The 14,175-nt window shown below is 40.6% G+C and overlaps 1 protein-coding gene across 3 annotated transcripts; it reads left to right on the top strand.

The window, feature by feature from the left end:
- Positions 1 to 443: 443 nt before the first annotated feature.
- On the top strand, positions 444 to 12,132 carry AK3 (adenylate kinase 3). Of its 3 annotated transcripts, XM_027709554.1 has the most exons (7): positions 444 to 516; positions 1,193 to 1,486; positions 4,556 to 4,663; positions 5,591 to 5,710; positions 8,563 to 8,735; positions 10,306 to 10,424; positions 11,776 to 12,132. In XM_027709554.1, exons 1-7 carry the CDS (start codon positions 459 to 461, stop codon positions 11,897 to 11,899), a joined length of 996 nt encoding a protein of 331 aa, XP_027565355.1. In that variant the 5' UTR covers positions 444 to 458; the 3' UTR covers positions 11,900 to 12,132. The 3 variants fall into 3 exon arrangements, with proteins under 3 accessions (XP_027565355.1, XP_027565356.1, XP_027565357.1); XM_027709555.1 differs by lacking the exon at positions 4,556 to 4,663; XM_027709556.1 differs by lacking the exons at positions 444 to 516; positions 1,193 to 1,486 and adding an exon at positions 2,855 to 3,063.
- The last annotated feature ends 2,043 nt before the right edge of the window (positions 12,133 to 14,175 follow it).

Below are 14,175 nucleotides of genomic sequence, written 5' to 3'. Positions count from 1 at the left end.
TTATGCTCAAAGTAAGATTTCTGTGCTAAGCCAGTGCCTTCCTGCTTTATTGTTAAGGCAATGTATTTTGTTGCCTGGGCAGTTTTGGGGCTTTATTTCCATTTCCATATTGTCCTTAAGTATCAAACATACTTTTGAATGTATTCTTGTTGCTTTACTTGTTTCAATGTAAGACCACTGAAATGAAACAAGGTTTTAAAACAGAAGGCTGAATTTCATTAATGTTTTGGCATTAGGTCTCCTTTCTGTGGGATCACTTTATCACTGCGGCTCTTCTGATTCACAGTGGTCGAGATCCATCAACATCTCCAGAACCTTTAGCAAGAAGGCTCACTTCTCCGGCTGTGGACATGACAATGAACACTCAGTAGACAGAACAATCTTCTTTTTTGGCGAAAACATTGTGTTCTGCCGTAGCTGAGAATCACTGAATCACATCTGTGGGAAAGGAGTTGTATATGTCCTTTGGAAGAACACTGCTCAAAAGATGGACAACCTGCAGCTGTTCACAATCATGTATCTTAAATAAAGCTCAGGCGCTGCTCGTTAAAAATGCAGATTCCCGCTGCCAGGCATTTGGAGCTTATTCATTAGAGACCAGCAAAAGCAGAGCTGCCGGCGTGGGGGTGGGTGGGCCGAGAGCTGAGCACAGCAGAGTCAGCCACAGCCTCAGGGCGCTTGGGCAGGGCAGGGCCATCAACGGGACGTGTCAGCAGCCCAGCAGTCATCAGGTGACAGCCAGGTAAGGAATCATGTCCCAGGTCTAGGAAATCTTTGTGGTAGTTCGGGGAAATCGGGGTGTCACTATCCCTGGGGATATTAAAAGGCGTTATGTGTCAATTATTGGGACATGGTTTCGTGTGGACTTGGCACTGTTGGATTGCTGTTGGACTCGGTGACCTTCGAGGTGTTTTCCAACGTAAATGATTTCGTAATTCTATGACCGAGAGTGGAAACAGGCAGGGGCAGTGGCAGCGGGCTCCAGGAGCAGCTAAAATGGGTCTCCTGGGCAAAGGGGCTTGGGGATGTTGGTCAGGTCCAGTTCGGACAGCGATGCCTTAATGCGATCTGATGCGACTTTCTAAAATGCAATTTGCTTTAGTTATCTTTTTTTATTATTATTATTCATTTATCCCTCCCTCCCGCCGTGCATTTACGTAAAGGATCTTTCCTTCCTGCCCCTGATTGACAGCCAGAGAAGCCACCGCTGTTTTTCTCTGGGAGGACCGGCCTCGGCTCCCCGCCGGTCCGAGGCGGCGCTCCTGGGGAAAGCGACGCTCCTGCCGCGCCCCTGCCCGTCCCCCGCGGCGGCCGGAGCGGCAGGAGAGCAGGAGCAGCATGGTGGTGTCGCCGCTGCTGCGCGCCGTCATCATGGGGCCGCCGGGCTCCGGGAAAGGCACCGTCTCCGCTCGGATTATCAAACACTTCGGCGTGAAGCACCTCTCCAGCGGTGACCTGCTGAGGGACAACATGCAAAAGAAGACAGGTGGGAATGGGGACCGGGCGGGGGTGGGGGGGTGTCCGATCCCTCTTCCCCCCAGCTCCGCGGGACCTGTCCCCGCGCAGCCCGGCGGGGGCCCCGCCTGACACAGCCCCGCGCACGCGGCACGCGGTCCTTCCCAGCCTCTTTCCCTCCCTTCTCCCTCCGGGAAGGGGGTTTGCTGTTCCCCAGTCCCAGCTCTGTGCTCCCACCTCACCCAGGCGGGGCTGGGTGTCTTCACACAGCTCCTTTGGAGGCGGGGGGCCACCGAAGTAGGCCTCGTATCTTTAGCCGCGGGTCTTCTACGAGCTGTCACTTGGCATCCTCTTTGTGAAGGTGTAGGGGGTTATCTGGGGTTATTTCGCTTTCCTTGCTTTGTTACACCTCATTGATTCCTCGTCTTCGTGCTTTTTGTAAGCACACAGTTTTTGTAGGTGTTTCTTCCAGCTCTGTTAGTCTCTGATAGTTTTTCTAGCTGGAAGCGTCTTAAAAGGGAAAAATGCAGTTTTTAACAGGCAGGGCAAGAGGAGGGGTTCTGGGCAATTAGACTTTTTCAGATCTCCATTTGATGGCTAGTAGTAGAGGCACCTAGAATTATTAACAGCTATTCCAAAGTTAGAAAGCCTTGTCCCAGACAGCCAGGCATAATGGTAGTGGTACTTTCCAAAACCAAATGGGCAGAATTTTCAAACTGCTTATCTTATGCTTTTATTATTATTATTGTCTTACAAGTTCACATCGTGCTTAGGTTGCAGCATGGTCTGCGTTTGCATACAGTACTGCTTGTATGAGGTAATTATGTGAGTTATTCTTGCTCTATAGTCCTAGCTTGACCTCTGGCCTCTGTTGAAATGCCACAGCCCCTGTCTGTGGTGGATTTTTGCAATGATGAAAGGTCCCCTCCTGACTTCCATGCCTGCTTTTCTTCATGGGGGGATGAGAAACCTTTAAAGAGCCATTTCAGGTTGCATATGATGAAGTAAGAGTATTGTAATTTCCAACACTTTAAAGCTGTATAGTATTACAGTCACCTGTGAATATCACAGTAGTATTACCGTTGGGTAACTGGCAGTCTCTTTATTTTTGGAAACTCATAAGCATGTTTGAAGTTGAAAAATTATCTGCATTGTGAAATCAGTTGTGGTGTGATTTCCACATCTCTTTACACAAATTCTGTTTGCCCAGTAAGAACAATGACTTTGGCACAGTGACCAGCTTTACTACAATGGATATCCACAAGTTAAGCATTTGCTATGAGCACCATATTGTTTGGTTGCTTAATCAATAGTTTTTATTTACCAAGGGTCACTAAACTGTTCTGTTATGACATTTCAGTGTAAGACCTAGTGGGACCATTTTGGAAAATGAAGGAAATGTGTTATTTTTACCAAGTGCTTTGGAGTTTAGTAAATATTTTAAGTTCTGTGCTCTTTCAATATGTCTTGGAAGCAAGATCATAAAGCATCAGAATCAAGCTGAAGGATGTGTGAGAAGAGAAAATTGCAAGAGGAAATACTGCATTGCTTGATTCGAGGAGGGAGCCATGAAGTGGTAGAAAGAAGTGAATAGGCAAAGAATTCTAGGTGGGTTGGACAGATGACAGAATGTGAAGCAGAGCAAAGGTGTGAAATGAAAATGTAGCAGACATATTAAAACCCTGAATGTGAGGAGAGAAGCCAGTGGAGGGTGTAAGTGGTGATGGTTTTCTCTAACTTGGCTGGCATAGAACTTAACAGAATCTGCTACAGAGTTTTTCATTCACTAATTAATCCGGATAAAGTTCTGTTGTGATTTCATTGAACATCAGTCACTAGTTGCAGAAATGGTCTCCAAAGGGTTGAGAAGAAGTATTCGAGGTAGCAGGAATAAGTAGTACACTGCAGATAGGAGAATGACAGATAGGCAACTCAGAGAGCTTTGACAAGTTCAGTCAAGGCAAAGCATTTGAGTTTTAATCATAACAGAAGCATTTCTCTGTTCTTTGGGAAATGTCTAAGTTAAAACACTTGAAAAATTAGATATAATTAACAATAGTTATATGGTGCAAATTTTGGCACTTGCTGTCTTGTGAAAATGGACATTGTTGAAAAGTCCTGTTGAAGATGCGGCTGTAGCAGTTTGCAGTTATTACCACATTCTGCTGCTTTGGAGAGTGGAGAGTCTGTGACCACCTCTCTAGTGGTAAGGAAACTATTGTCTGATTGTAGCTAGAGCTTGTTTACTGTAATGTGGTTTGAACATGCCAGTCTTTTGTAAAAACATGAAACGTGGATACCTGTTATCACCTAGAAAGAAATCTGTGTTGCCTTTAATTCCAAAAATTGCCATGCCAGTAGTGGTTTCAGACCCAAGCTGACAAAAAACAGAACTAAATAAAACCAACAAAACCTCACAACAACAACAAAAAGCTATGATCTAGTGTACAAACCTTTTGTCCTAATATGTAACTCTGAGGGTACAGTTTTGCCTGTTTTTTCCTTCTGTAATAGTAACTTTCTAAATTACCTGAGTTCTGTAGAGAGAGGTAAGAGGCAGTATGTTTCCAACTGTGTTGGTCTTATAACAGGACCTTGCAGCTTGCTGTATTCTAAATCTCTCTGGGCCCAAAAACTCATCAGTCTTTCCAAAGTATGTTAGAACTGTTTTCTGTGAACCTTGCCTTGCATATATTTTTAGATCATTGTGGCTAGAGCAATGCTGCAACCTAAATCAGTAGTAGATCTAAGCATCAAGTACACATTAAACTATCTAGAGAAGATTTATTCCTCCTCCCAGTCTACTTTTGCAGGGTACGTGGTTTAAAGCACACTAGAATAGTAAGAGGTATGACTTGCTGACCTTGAAGAAGGAAGGAAGGAAGGAAGGAAGGGAAAAGACCCAGGCAGACTCAGTGGCTATTTCATGGTCTTCAGGCTTTTCAAGCCTGACTACAGATGTGAACACTCAATAAGGGGAAATTATCTCTTAATTGTTTGGGGTTTTTTGTGTGTGTGTGTGTTTTTTGTTTGTTTTTGTTTTGTTTTGGGTTTTGTTTTGTAATTAGCAAAGCTACTGTTTGCATCTACTACTTTTCAGTTGCCTTATCTGAAGAACAGCCTCTGTACTACTGCACATTCCATGCATTGAGTGACAGGACTGGCATTTTTCACTGCTTTCTGCTGAAAGTGGTTAAATGTTGTGTTAGTATGTCAGTCCATCCCATTTTCTCTTCTGCTTAGTTTTCTGTAACTAGATCTGAATTGGCTGCAAGTAAAGGCTTCTGCAGATCCACAATAAAACCTGTCTAGCTGCTGCTCTGGGTGACTTAACATAATTGGGTAATTGTTTTGTAAATGAAAGGTATGGAGACTTTGTGCCTGTGATACAACTGAATTTCTTCCTGGCTGTACCCATTATTTGGGTGAACTACAGCATGCTACTGCCTGTCGTAGGAGCATGGTGTGATACCCAGAACCATGATGTGTGGATGTAATTTTAGTGAGCCAGTGGGATAAATGACTGGTATTAAAGGTTAGTCAGTTCCATGGGAAAATACTAGTGTCTGTGTGCTCCCATAAATAGTTTACAGCATCTATAAACATCCTCTTGTAACTCTAGTAATCATAAAAATACATATCTGGCAAGCGTGTCCCACTGCACACTACTCTCTTAAATGCCAAAGATGTTTCTCTTCGTAGTGAAGTCCAAGTTAGTTACTAACTGAGAAAATAACTTTTTTTACAGGAAATCTGAGGGCTGATATATTAATAAACTTGCATCCTTTATATTTCTTACTTTGAAGACTCTTTTGCCTAATGGCCTCTCCCAGTTTTAGTCTTATGAATTTAATATTTCAAATACTTACTAGTAAACTTATTCAGAGGGTGCAGGAATAGAGGTGTGTTCTGCACTGTTGCCATCTGTCAGACTGATCAAATGAATTGTATAAACATTTGTACAGTCAGATCCTACCTGATCATCTGTTTTTTTAATTTGAGCAAGCCTACTGTGTGTGTTGTTTACAATTTTTCTCTGCCATCCTGATCAAAACAAATTTTTTGCAGGCTTGTGGGAGGTCTTTACTTGCTGGAGGTCAGAGATAGTGTAATGCAACTTCTCTTACTTTCACAGAAGTTGGAATCCTTGCCAAGTCCTACATTGATCAAGGGCGGCTTATTCCAGATGACATCATGACACAACTAATGCTGACTGAGCTTAAAGGTCTAGATCAGTACAACTGGCTGTTGGATGGTAAGTTAGCATATTGGATATCATTGTATATGGAGAGAAAATTTGATCTGGAAAGCTTGGAGTGCTTTGGTCACTTGTTGCCAGCTTGTGAAACCTTCAGCAGCTAGTCTGCCCCAGTTTTTTTGGCTGAAAGATGCTTTGGGTGCACCCTGCCTTCAGAACATTACAGGGATATTTAACTCATGTTGAAAAGGGTAGTTCAATATGGCAGTAAAATTTCAAAACTGGCAGTTCTGGTAGTTTTTATGATATTGATTCATTGAGAAGTTTCTTTTTTTAAAGCCTTTTCTTGTTAAAGTCCTTGGGGAATGGAAAACCTTTGAAAGATGGGGCTGAGTAATTATTTAAATAGAAAGGTAGGCATGTGATGCAGTAACAAGGTAAGTTTGGAAAAGTACTGCAGTGGTGTGGTGTGTAATAAATCACTAACAAAACCACTGCTTAAGTGCTCTAAAGGGTCTCTTGCAGTTGGGTTCTGTTCTATAGAGTGAACTGTTTTGCAGTTCTGGCTTCAGCATTTACACTAGAAAGAAATGCATTTGCCAATGACTTCATGAACTGGATGGCTCTTGTTGTTCCAGCCCATGAGAGTACAGTTGGATGAGCAGCACAAAGTCAGCACCTAGGCTGGACTTTTCAGACTCCAGTCACAACATCTCAGTAGATAAAACTAAGAAGTTATTGATGTGGCTTTTTTTTTCTTTTCAGAGGGAGTGAAAAATCCCCAGTGTTCTCTGTCCCTTAGTGCTTAACTATAATTACTTCTAAGTACCGTGATCTGTTCTGATGGGTTTACTCACAGTAATGTTCCTCCCTGAGACAAAGGCTTTTCATTCCACAATGAAACCTAATCAATAAAGCCAAGAGCTGCAGATACTGGGGTTATTTTCTTTAGTTCCAGGGCCTGTGTATGCAGAGTTCCAGCCTTGTGGATCTGGATTTGTAGCAGCATAGCTGCACACACTGGCAGCTCTTACCAGGAGAAACTATGTGTGGAAACCATAAGAGAATAAGTCAATTTCTGTTGCGAGTTAAGATGCTGCTGCCTTTAAACTTTTGGAGCAAAAATTTTGTCTGCATCAGCATTTGGAATGAGACTCAGTGAATTACACCAGGGGTAGATCTGGCATAGTAGGCTTTGTAGGAACAACACTGTTCTGTTGAAAAGTGTTAATCTGAAATCTTTAGTTTGATAACTGTAATGCAGAACAAAGAGCTGAGGTCAGCTGTCTCAAACAAGAGTTGCTGAACTGCTTGTATTCTCACTTAGCCAAATAGCCATTTACTGCCTTATGATAGGTTGGTGGCTTCTAGAATCATAGCAGATGTAGCAGTCTTAAGTCGTGTGTGTCTACAGTTATAATCTGTTTAGATTTATGTGTGGTATAATTCAGGGCACTTTTCTCTGTGTTCCTGGAATCTTCATAATTCAATATTGTAGATTTTTTTCTGTATCAAGAAAACACTGTGTGCAGCAAACACTGGTTTATTTTCAATGAAGTGCTTTTGTAAAGGCATTTTAATTTGTTGAGGGAGTTTCTCATTACTCAGTCCCACAGCAAACTCCTTTTCCAGCTGCATAACTGAGATGTGTGGTGGCCAACTAGCTTGCCAACAGTAAGAACAATAGTCCTGGAGTCACAGCTCTCCTTCTGCTCTTAACATTTAGAAGCATTTCCATGATATGAGTGTGTGAAAAAAAGGATGAGGGCAGCCAATGACTGTGATGCAAACCAGCTGCATGAGACTTAATACACAAGCAAGAGCTTTGTTTGAGTTAATTAGCTCTTTCCTTTTATCATGTTTTAATCCAGACACAGTAGCCTTTAGACTTTTTTTTTGCCTGTTGTAAGGCTAGTTCTTTGCTTGTTCCTTACTCAGGCAGTGGACTGATCAGTAAATGTTATTCAAGAAGAGTTCCTGAAGTTTATACTTCTTGGTACTTGCCTTTATGGAGAAGTTTGCTTGTGTAGTATGATGAAAATTACAAGCTACTGAATTACATGAGACTAAGCTAGAGCTTTGTCAGTAGAGGCATTGTTTCAGTGAATCTGTGATGCGATAGCACGTTCTGCAGTAGCTTTGACCACCAAAGTTCTTGTGCTCAATTTTTCATTTTCAATTCTTTGTGGAGACCTTGGCTTTCTTATTCTTTGTTTCCTACTGCACCCCTTCTTAAGTTTCTCTAATAGTTGAAAGCATAGAATAGGGAGCTATAGAGGTCATGGGGCAAAATGCAGTGTCTTTTAAGTGAAAAGACAGGTTCTTGTTCAGCCCGAGTGTTCTCACAATTGTCATACCTCAGGACAGTTTGATACACTAGAACTTCTAGAATCCCTTCTAAAGCTATACTTTATATAAAATTAATCCTGGGCTGCCTCTGGTAAATATATTTGGCTTACTGCAACTGAATAAAACAGGTTTGTAATGGTCACTGCCTTAACCCAGACTTGCACAACTGTGGAAATAAGAGATGCCACAAATGTTTCTAAGTTATTCCAGACATCTGAGTGAAGCTTTTCACTGGAGCTTTTAATGTTCCAAATGCATACACAGTGCTTTTATGCAATGTAGTGGTATGTGGTACATATGAGTATGGGGTCTTTTTGCATTTATTGGTTATACTTTTGGGAAGATGATTAACTGAAATGAGGAAATGAAAGCTGGGAGGCATTTAACAAGTTAAAATGCCACGATACACTGAAAAATACTTGGGAAATCTCATGTCTCTTTAACCTTTAAGAGTATGATAATGCCTTTTTTTTTTTTCCTATTTGACAATTATTTTCTCTAATGACTGAATCCAGGTAATTCTGCTTTTGGAATCTTATGGAGTTGTTTCCTTTAAAAAGGTTTCCCCAGAACAGTTGCTCAGGCGGAAGCCCTGGATAAAGAATGTCACGTAGACACTGTGATTGACCTAGATGTGCCATTTGAGACCATAAAGTGTCGGCTCACAGCACGTTGGATCCACCCTGCCAGTGGCAGAGTCTACAATCTTGAATTCAGTCCTCCCAAAGTGCAGGTAAGCAATATGTGTTGGTGTGGCACTAAATAAATGCTGCATTTGGTAGTTGCAGTAAAATATTGTTTGCATATATTGTTTCAAAACACAGTGGCTCAGAAGAAAAGGGCTCATTTCATCTCTTGGGAGCACAGAATCTTTCTGGTAACACCCTGCCTTTGAGGGCATGTTAGTGAGCTGGTAGAAACTCAAGCTAGAACACTGTCTGCCTTGCAGAGTAGCATAGGATCTGGGCATATTCTTAGCCTGTTTGCAGCCTGTACAAGCTAAAATGTAGTTTCCTTTGTGGTCCTCCAGAGGAGTCATTGTTTGTATCTGGGAAGCACACAGAATCATCAGTTAGAGGAATACACTTAATGCTTTCCCCATGTTTATTATATTTAAATAGGATGGGTATTTTCAAGGGAAGAGCTGCTGTACTGCAGAATTGGATGTAGAAACTTGCAAGTCAGGGAAGCTTCTCAACAGATCTAAGAGGTGAAATATCCTAAAGCGGAATTTGAAGATAAGGATTGTACATTGTTACCTTAAGGTTTTTGAAGAATTAGGATTCTCCTTAGTGCAACTCAGCTTAAGCTGTATTTCATCTGCAATTCTAAATAACTTAGCTGTTGTGGCATCACATTTCACTTGGAAGCTGTAATAACTTACATCAGAAGCACAGCAGGCCCACTAGTTTTTTGGATTTCAGTGTTGCAGGGAAAGAGGCCAGCTTGAAATAGCAGGTAAGCACTGGAACTGAGGAACTGAAAACATTGCCTTTGTTTTGCTTTGAATGAGGTGTTTAAAATCATGGTTATTTTTAATTGCAGAAGAGCACAGGCAAGCTGCAACAGAGAATTATCAGACCTACCAAAGAGCAGGCTTCAGCTGCCAGAGCTGTGCTACTAGGAACGCTGCTTTACCTTTTGCTAGTTAGCAGGCACATCACAACATAGTAGATTGCAATATATAAGTTGAAACCATGGAATAGAGCTGAACAAGTGAAATACAGTTGTATCTAACAGACCTGCAAAACATTTACTTACTTAATAGGAACAAGAGATTATAGTTCAGACATTATGTCTCTACCTCTGTAGGGAGAGCTTCAACTGGCTTTTATGCCATTTTTATACAGCTGTTGCCAAATGATAACTCTTCCATTTTGCAACTTGAAATCAAAGGGCCATTAAAACCTTTGCCCATTTTAGTATTGTCAAACAAAGGTCCAGTTGGTCTATTATTTGCTGTTATGCAGGAATGTATTACCAACAGTATTGTTTTCCCTTGTACATGAAGGTTTTGTCTACGTGTTCCCCATATTCTACGAATTTTTCAGAGGACAAATTAGTCAAGTTACTGTGATAATATTCATTGGCAATACTGAGAAAATATTTCTAACCAACGGACTGTTTTACTGGAAAGTCAACAACTTGTATTGCAGATAAGATACAAGCAGCTGCCTTTCTCTTTATTAGCAGAAATCTACACCCTAACTGGCAGTGATCATAATTTAAATAGAAAATTACACAAAACATACTTAAACAGAAATAAGAAATATACTCCAGTGTTTGCTTTTAACCCTGATTAGGGCATCGATGATATTACTGGTGAGCCACTTGTTCAGCGTGATGATGACAAGCCAGAGACGGTTAGTAGGAGGCTGCAGGCTTATGATGCACAAACAAAACCTGTTTTAGAATATTATCGGTAAGTAGTAAAATCTATTCTTCCACATTCTAAAGCTCATTTCACACTAGCATAACAATGAACAGATCTTTCCAGTTACAGAATATCTTATTCTGCAACAGTGAATGCAGTGTGATTAGCCATGCAGCTTTCCTGGCCTCAAAATGGAATCAACCCAGTAGAATGAGTATGTTTTCCACTGTTGTATGGGACCTTTTCAGGAACCTGCATACTAAAATAGCCTGTCACCACAGCCATATTCAGCTTTATAAAGAGCACTATGCATTATTCAATACATCATAGTACTGTTCTGAGCAACACAGCTCTGGTGAGTAAGGTAACAGAGACAGTTCCTTTTTTTTGGAAGATCTTAACAGTATTTTGTCTTCTGAATGTATAAGTAGAAACCCATCTAACAAGTGCAAGGGGTCAAGAAACAACACACAAATAGAGAAACTGCGTAATGAGCATTTAAAAGTCTCTGTTCCATGAACAGGACTGTGACGGGCCCAGCTAGGAAGACTCTTTAGGAATAAGAAGCTATTTAAGAATCATGTCATTTGCATTGTGGAGTGATAACAAATTACTAGTTCTTTTAAGAGCTAAAATTATACACAGTTTCTCCTGATGTAAAGCAGCAGGTGTCACAGTGCTAATTTACAGATAATAGCAGGTCACCATGTAGACCTTTACTCTTAACTTGCCTAGACAAAGAAATCATAGTCTGACAACATCATGTAGGAGTTGTCCTCCCTCTATCTCCATATCCACCATCCTTCATTATGCGCGACCAGGATTGTTGAGCAGAAGATTAAAGGCTCCATCTTTGGTGTGGTTAACTTTTAAAGAAGTTATTCTAGGTTGACAATGGTATTCCTGATTTTGTTAGATTTCTGAAGTGAAAATACCTCAAAGACCGCAGTAAGACATAGGCCTAAGCTATTGTTATTATTGATAATAACATACTATACAGATAAAACTAGCTTCTAATTCAGAATAACTTAATTTTGCCTGATTATCTTGCTTGTTCTGATGCACATCCATGAGGTGCAACTTTACAATACCTGTGTTAGTCACAGTTGTTTGGATGACTGCTGTTCAGCATGTGCTATATGACTGTATTGCTGCTTATCTTTATCTTGCTTGTTAAGTGCCCTGCAGACAGCAGTCAGTTTTGTGAACTGATGTGGCAAATAGGTTGCTGTTTGAGGAAGAGAGTAATGAATGTCCAGCCTGCATTTCCAATGTTATGGCTGTTCTTGGTGTTAAATCAAATGCTCACTCCTGCCAGGGCAATCTTGGAGTGAGGTGGAGGTCTCGGGACAATTAAACAATTTGACTTCTGTAACAATTTCTTCTTTTTCTTCTTTAGGGAAAAAGGGTTATTGAAATCCTTTTCTGGAACAGAAACCAATAAGATCTGGCCGCATATCTATGCTTTCCTTCAAACCAAGTTGCCAGATGTGAGCCAGAAAAACGCTGCCACTCCCAGGTGAAAATATGTCAGACTTCTGCTCATCTGTCATAGCTCACTCTTGATTACATGAGACTCAGCCATCAAGGATTTTTCCACGTAGTCTACCAGACTGGTCAATAATTAAAGTCCAATGCTGTCCTTAACTTATATGATGATAGAATTGTGATGCCTGTGGTTCTCACTTTAATGCTATAAATTTTTATATTAAATATACCTAATTTTTAAAATATAGTAACTGACTTTAACAAAAGCTGCTACTCTTGTGTCTCTTATTTGGAAAATATGTTTGCAAACGTTGACTGGTGTAGGAAACACATTTCAGAATACAGCTTAATTAGAAAGCATGTGGGTTGATTTACTCATTAAATGAAGCAACAATGAGGATATGAAAGCACATTTCTTGAATGTGTCATAAGTTGGGGCTAGCCAGAAGCTGTGGAGAACCATGACCACTATTCTGCAAAAAGCCATTTCAGACCAGAACTGGCATTACAGATGAGTTGATCTCATGGAAGAGTCATCTTCTTGTAAGTTTGCTTGCACAGATGTTTGTTTTGCTTGGCTTAAATTACACTTAACACTTGCTTGGATGAATTTGTCTTATTACTAAGTTTATATTTCTGCCCTCAGAGCAACTACCTTGCAGGCATAGGAAATAGAGTTTCAATGATGTGTAACACATTTGGTGAAGCCTCTCTCTAAGACATTATCAGTAAAAAGACAGCAGATACTGAACAGATTAAGTGTAATCTGGTAAAGCTACAGCTACATGATCTTGATTAGTAAACGTGTCTTTTCTAGCATCTCTGAAAACAACTGCCCATTGATGCCAGTGCCACGATTTTCAGTGGTCAAATTATTAACTTTGGCATATTACTGTAGCAAGTTTTATTGTAGCAACTGGACTGGTTTTCATGAGGTTCTTGTCTCTGACCTGCTCTTGTGTTTATTTATTCACTAGATAACTGGAATTACAAACCTTTGCAATCTACACTTTTTGACAGCCCAGGAAATGCAGACACTGCTGTTTTTCAGTGAACTCTCCCAGCCCTTTTTTTATGCTCACCAGATCAAGAGTTTAAAGAAGAGTCGGCAAAACCTGAGCAACAAACAACTATGTCTAGGCAATGTCTGAAGGTAGCTCTGTTCTAGTAATGCAGGTCCCAATCTCCTTTTGCAGTGACTGTAGGCAGCTGCAGAGCTGTGATGATGACGTACCTTGGACTGCATTTGCACATCAAGTTTTAGCACTATCGAGACATGTTTGAATCTAAATAAAAAAATGGTCACTGCAGAATTTGTAAAGCTTTACTATTACTATAAATGAGCAATACAGTGAGCAGCTATCACTACAATCAGTTTTCCTTACATTTTAAAGAAAGCTTGCCAAAAAGGTAGCCCGCTTGTACTGTCCTCTTCAGAAATGTCTGTATGGAGGCTGCAGACTGAGTTTAGAGATGAACTTCCTTTAAAGTCATGGTTAGAAAACAGTAGGTACCATATTACAGTGAGAAATCCTGATTTGCTGCTTACCCTGATTTTTGCATTTTGATTTCAGTAAAAAGCAGTGATGATTGGGGATTTTTGCCAGCCTACATAAGTTTCAGTGAGTCAGAAGGGAGAAGGAATATCCTTATTATCTGACACTTATTCCCACACCATCCAATTTATCCCCTTAGAAACTTAAAAAATAACTCTTAGTGTACCACAGGTTGTTAGATCAATGGCTTTACTCCTAATGGTAGCAATTGCAAGTCACTGTGCTACACTGCCCTTACTATCCTCACATAACATTCAGTTAAAAAACAACCTGAAGTTCCTAATTTTCCCTTAGTTTCCCTTAATAATTAACTAATTATTAAGGAGGAAGCAGTGTCAGTGTTTACTTATCCTTTCTAGAGTATCTGTCAAACTTGAAAAATACAAATCTTACTGAAGCTGGTTATCTTCAATTTGCGTGTGGAATAGAGCTACCTGCTGCTTGCTGCTTTGTCTGCAATCTATCTGCCAAAGAATGCTACAGAGCACATGAAAAGCTACTTCTGTCTGTGGATCTGCTGCTGCATTTGTACCAATCAGTACAATATAGACTATTGTACTAATAGTCTATACTCTGGTATAGACTGCAGACTTAGACTTTTCCCTATTTCTGTTGTAACCAAACCTGAAGATTACTGGATTCCAGCATGGCTTTTCATGGAGTCATTAAGGTTGGAAAAGACTTCCTCTGACCAATCACCACCATGTCAACTAAAACACAGCACTGAGTACTATGTCCAGTCATTTCCTGAACAC

The sequence above is a fragment of the Neopelma chrysocephalum genome, unplaced genomic scaffold, assembly GCF_003984885.1.
Source record: "Neopelma chrysocephalum unplaced genomic scaffold, ASM398488v2 Primary Assembly neopelma1_96814, whole genome shotgun sequence".
Classification (NCBI taxonomy): domain Eukaryota; kingdom Metazoa; phylum Chordata; class Aves; order Passeriformes; family Pipridae; genus Neopelma; species Neopelma chrysocephalum.
This window is presented reverse-complemented; position numbering and strand designations above follow the sequence as displayed.

What these genes read in the sequence shown, in the direction of transcription:
- AK3 (XM_027709554.1), top strand. Translation starts at nt 459, where the DNA reads ATGTCCTTTGGAAGAACACTGCTCAAAAGATGGACAACCTGCAGCTGT. An exon ending in CTGCAGCTGTTCACAATCAT is followed by an intron (nt 517 to 1,192) that starts GTATCTTAAATA and finishes CCTGATTGACAG; the next exon opens with CCAGAGAAGCCACCGCTGTT. An exon ending in AGTGGTTAAATGTTGTGTTA is followed by an intron (nt 4,664 to 5,590) that starts GTATGTCAGTCC and finishes TTACTTTCACAG; the next exon opens with AAGTTGGAATCCTTGCCAAG.